The sequence below is a fragment of the Monoraphidium neglectum genome (genome assembly GCF_000611645.1).
Source record: "Monoraphidium neglectum strain SAG 48.87 unplaced genomic scaffold scaffold01759, whole genome shotgun sequence".
NCBI lineage: Eukaryota > Viridiplantae > Chlorophyta > Chlorophyceae > Sphaeropleales > Selenastraceae > Monoraphidium > Monoraphidium neglectum.
The window spans coordinates 7652-12260 of record NW_014011869.1 but is presented as its reverse complement, the minus strand read 5'-3'; the positions used below and the strand labels follow the sequence as shown (position 1 = coordinate 12260).

The 4609-nt window shown below is 65.3% G+C and overlaps 1 protein-coding gene across 1 annotated transcript; it reads right to left on the bottom strand.

The window, feature by feature from the left end:
- Nucleotides 1-307: 307 nt before the first annotated feature.
- On the bottom strand, nucleotides 308-4556 carry MNEG_8927 (DNA mismatch repair protein MSH5; the record flags this gene model as incomplete). The annotated part of the gene is made up of 8 exons (XM_014042604.1): nucleotides 308-373; nucleotides 545-681; nucleotides 1166-1340; nucleotides 1867-2151; nucleotides 2892-3037; nucleotides 3672-3846; nucleotides 4092-4226; nucleotides 4488-4556. The coding sequence occupies 8 exons, from the start codon at nucleotides 4554-4556 to the stop codon at nucleotides 308-310; spliced, it is 1188 nt and encodes a 395-aa protein (XP_013898058.1).
- Between the last annotated feature and the right edge of the window lie 53 nt (nucleotides 4557-4609).

Genomic DNA, 4609 nt, shown 5'->3' with positions numbered 1-4609 from the left:
GGTGGGGAGGGGTGGGCATTTGTAATCGGAAAGACACAGGGGAGCACGGAGGGGAGTTGATGTTGAGGGGGAACTGCCAGGACTGGTAAGGGCAAGCAGGGCTGCGGGTGGACGGGCGCGGTGCCTGTCACGCGGGATTTCTTGAGTTCGGTGACAGGGCGCCGCCCGCACTATGCACAACCCCCTGCATGACCTTGCCCCCGTCCCTTTGACACCCACACGTGCACAAACACGCACTTCGACACCCAATGACTTTTTCACAAGCCACATGACACCCAAGACCACAATCTATTACCCAAACACACTCCTACCCAAGCTCAACACAACCAACCACCTCACCCATCCCTGCACTCCCACTCCCAATTACCACACCCTGGCCAAACAGACCCACACACGACACACATGCAGGCGCGCACGCACACACACACACACACACACACACACACACACACACACACACACACATGCGCACACATGCGCACACACGCTCACGCTCATTCAAACACGCACGCACATACACACACACTCTCACACAAAGCTGCACCTGCTTGCTGTAGCAGCTCTTCCCGCTGGCGTTGGGCCCCGTCACCACGTGGACACGGGGGCCGGCCAGGGGCATGGCCGTGTCGTTGGGCACAAAGCCAGAGGGCCCCGCGATGAGCTCAGCCAGGGGGTGGCGGCCTGGGGGTTGGGGTCAATGGGGGCGTGTCAGCGCAGCAAGGCGCGGTGGGGCGGAGGAATAAAGGGGTGCAGCTGCGCGCCAGCTGTAAGGCAAGGCGAGCCACTTGCAGTGGGCCGGAGCTGAACAGGCACATGCAGTTCCCGTTGTCTGCGCGACATGTGTTTGGGGGGTTACCCACTCCAGATAAAGTGGCTGGGCTTGCAATGCCACCACGCAACAACCTACCTGACGCGCGCGCACACACACACTCTCTCACACACACACACACACACACACACACACACACACACACACACCATGCAAATTCAGCATGCTCGGCATGCCACGCCCAACCTTCGTGTCTTCGCCACCTGCGACTCTCCCCTGCATGCACCTGCTAAGCAGCCCAACCCTGGACCTTCTGCAAAGCTTGGACCTCAATCCAACGCCTTAACTAATACCCATCCAGCCCTGGAGTGTCAGCCCCAAACTCCCGGGCCTCACCCCCCACAATCTCCAGCACGGGCTCCTCCACCAGCACCGGCCTGCAGTACCCGTTGTCCCGCGCCACATCAGCCAGCGCCAGCAGGCAGTCCAGCTCGGCAGCCGCCCCGGACGCCGCGTTGAGCGCGGCGCGGAAGGCGAGCAGGCGCCTGATCAGCTCCGTGCAGATGCTGGACTGCAGTGAGGGTGGCACGTGAGGGGCGGGGAAGGGGTTGAGCAGGAGCAAGGGGCCAAGGCAACAGGGTCAGAGAGGAGCTGGAGAGCGCAGCTGGGAGAATGGCTGGAAGCTGTCGCGGGGTCCGCTGTGCAGGTGCAGGTTTATAGGTGGGCGAGGGGGTTGGTGGGTGGGGAAAAGGCGTTGGGTTGAAGAACAAGGATCGCGCGGTGCCAGGTGGCTGTGGGGCCCGTGATAGCGGCGCGTGCGGGACGATTGGAGGCTGCGGCATAATCAGTTTGAACGTGTTTTTAGTAAAGGGTGTGGCACTTTGAGTGGAGGGCACCTCAGACAATTCAGAGGGCCTGCTGTCCTGAACACACCAACTTGATTGTGTTGGGGTCAAGTAAGCACTGCCCTAGCACAGCTCCATGCCGCCGTGTTGGTTGCAGTCGCCTACTAAGCTCGCAGCCCCTCAAAGTACTCCGCCGGCCGGCCCACCCCTCCATCCGACCACCCTCACGGTGCAGCACCCACACTGGCTCACCTCCAGGTCTCTCATCTTGTACATCAAATCACCAAACTCAGAGCTCAGCCGTGTGCAGCTTCTAGTCTTGTAGAATGCGGTGAAGCCACTGCCACCCCCACCACCAACGCCACCACCTGCTGCTCCACGTTGACCCTGCTGCTGCTGGTTGCCATCTGCCCCGATTGCAGCGGTGCCATCAGCGCTGACAACATCATGCTGGCCCCACATAAGCTCGTAGTCCGGCAGCAGCTCCAGCAGCTCCTCGCTGAGCTGGCGCCCGGTGACCTGCATGACGTAACCCACCTGCGCACGTGTCACGCGGTGTACGATCAAGGGACGGCCACGGCGCTACGCCCAAGGCGACACAAACGGGTGATTTGATGGCTGATATAATTTGCCGTGTGTGCTGCCAGACAAGCCTGCATGCAGCCACAACGGCCTGTCAGCGCACGCGCGCAAGGGGATGCTGTGGCACCCCCTTGTCAACCGGCAGCCCCTGGGTCTTCTTCCACTCAACCGCCCCTGCTCCCTCCACTCCCATCCTCCCCCTCCCCCCCCGCCTGTGGGATGTATGTGATGCTCCAGAGCTGCTCGGTGTAGCGTCGCGCCACACCGGGAGGTATGCGGCGCAGCTCCTGCTCCACCACCTTTGATGAGGAGAAGGGAGGGTTGAGGTGGGGTAATGTCAGCGTTGGTGAGGGGGGGAGAGCACTTTCCTCCAGAGGGAGGAGAGTGCGGGTGGAGACCTGGGTGGGGCAAGCTCCCTAACCCTCCCTGAGCGGCAGTTGGGGCTCGGTCGCCGCGGCTGCAGCCGTGGAGATTCAGTGAGGCGGAATAGAGGAGACGGGCGCGTGCGGCCCAGCTGCGCAGGGAAGTCCCCTGACGGCTGCGTGTCACAGATGCCTGAGCCTGCTATGGCGCGCAGGACTCCGGCAGGGGCGGAGGGGCTGCCGGGCCAACGAGGCAGGTGCGCGGTTTGCAGGCAGCAGCAGGCGTGGCAGCTGTGACCAGAACGTGCATCGCCGAGCGACACCGGCTGCCACCTGTGTCAGCAGGTCTGGCAGGGCGGCGTACGCGTCCCTCAGCCGGTCAAGCTGGCCGCACACTCCGCGGTGCACCACAGCCGCCTCCTGGCCGTCCGCGGGGGTGCACCTGTCCAGGTCGATGACGTCACACAGCAGGCCCTGGCCTGGGGGTGGAGGGCGGGGGGGCGGAGGGGGTGTGCAGTCTGAGAGACGGAGCACCTAGCAGGGTCGTTTGCAAGGCAGCGGGCGGTGTGGGTGGCAAGCAGGTTTCCACCCGAGGGTTCAGACGAGCTCACGTGAGCCATGGGGGCGCTCCTGTGCGGCCAGCAATCGACCACCGCGTGCCATCCCCCCAACAAGCACAGCCGCGCTCACAAGCCGGCAGGTCGTCCGATATGGAGGCGAGCAGCTTCCTGCATATGCCCAGCCGGTCCCAAACCGTGCCGCCGCCGCCGCCGCCGCCGCCGCCGCCGCCGCCGCCGCCGCCGCCGCCCTGACGGGTCTCGCCGCCGCGATCGCGGACGCGGTCGCCCCGACCTCCGTTGGCGCCCCAGCCGGGCAGGCCAGAGGGCGATGCGTCGGCACGGAAGACGTCGCTGTGGGCCGGCCCTGCAAGGCCCCCGCCATCCGCGGCCCCCCCAAGATTGCCGCCACCGCTGTTGCTGGGCTCAGGCCAGATCGCTGCCCCGCCCCCTGTGATGCCGCCGCCGCCGCCCGAGGCAGTGCCGCCCCACAGCCCCGCCCCCCCAGCGCCAAGACCGTCGCCGCCTCTACCGGGGCCGCCGGCCCTGTCGGCACCTGCCGCCGCCGCCGCCGCCGCCACCTCCGCCGCCGCGCGCGGCGCGAGCGTCGCGGCGAGCCGCCGCAGGGCGAGCAGCTGCCCGATGCTGGCGTGAAGCTGCCGGAACGCGGCGGGCTCGGGGCGGCCCTGCTGCGCCTGCAGGCGGGCGAGCAGGCGCGGAGCGTCCTGGACCTGCGATCATCAACGGGGCGGCATCCGGCGTGGCCCCGCCAGCGAGTCGCGTCGGAGAGATTGGTAGGGGTGTGTTGTCGGGGGCAGGCAGGTTGGCGGCGAGGCTGGGCCAGTCGACGCCGCAGCGCCAAACCATATCAGTGAGATAGGCCGACACATTTGGCCTCTTGAGAGCACAGCCTTCCCTCCCAACCCCTCTCTGTCATTCCCAGGCTCGGCGGGCCATGGACCCAAGCAGCCCCCACCTTTTTCAGCGTGGCCCGCATGCTGCCCGCCAGGTCTGGTGCCGTCATGAGGGCCTCCAGGCTGTCATGGCGATCCGACAGCACCGCCAGGTCAGCCACCGGGGACAGGCACCACTGGCGCAGCAGCGACTTGCCCTGGTTTTGCAGGATTTGCATGCGTGTGCATGTGTGTTCATGTGTGTGTACTTGTGTGTGTGCACACACAAGCTGTGTGTTGGAGGCAGTACTGTGTACAAATCATGACTACCAAAGCAGCAGTGCTTTGCCAAAGCAGATGGTCTTGATCGAGGTCCAAGTGACAAAGCCATAGCGCCTCAGGTGGCGCTGCCTACGTGCATGTCATCATGAGGCCCCCGCCTCGGCACGTGCGCCTGCGGTCGCCACCCGCGTGCGCACCATCTTCGTCACGCATCTGTTGAGCAGGCCGAAGAGGCTGAACCCCTCCTTGCAGGTCCCTATCCCCATGAGCGAGGGGTGGGCCTCCTGGCGGAAAATGCTCAGGGCGTTGAGGGTTCCAG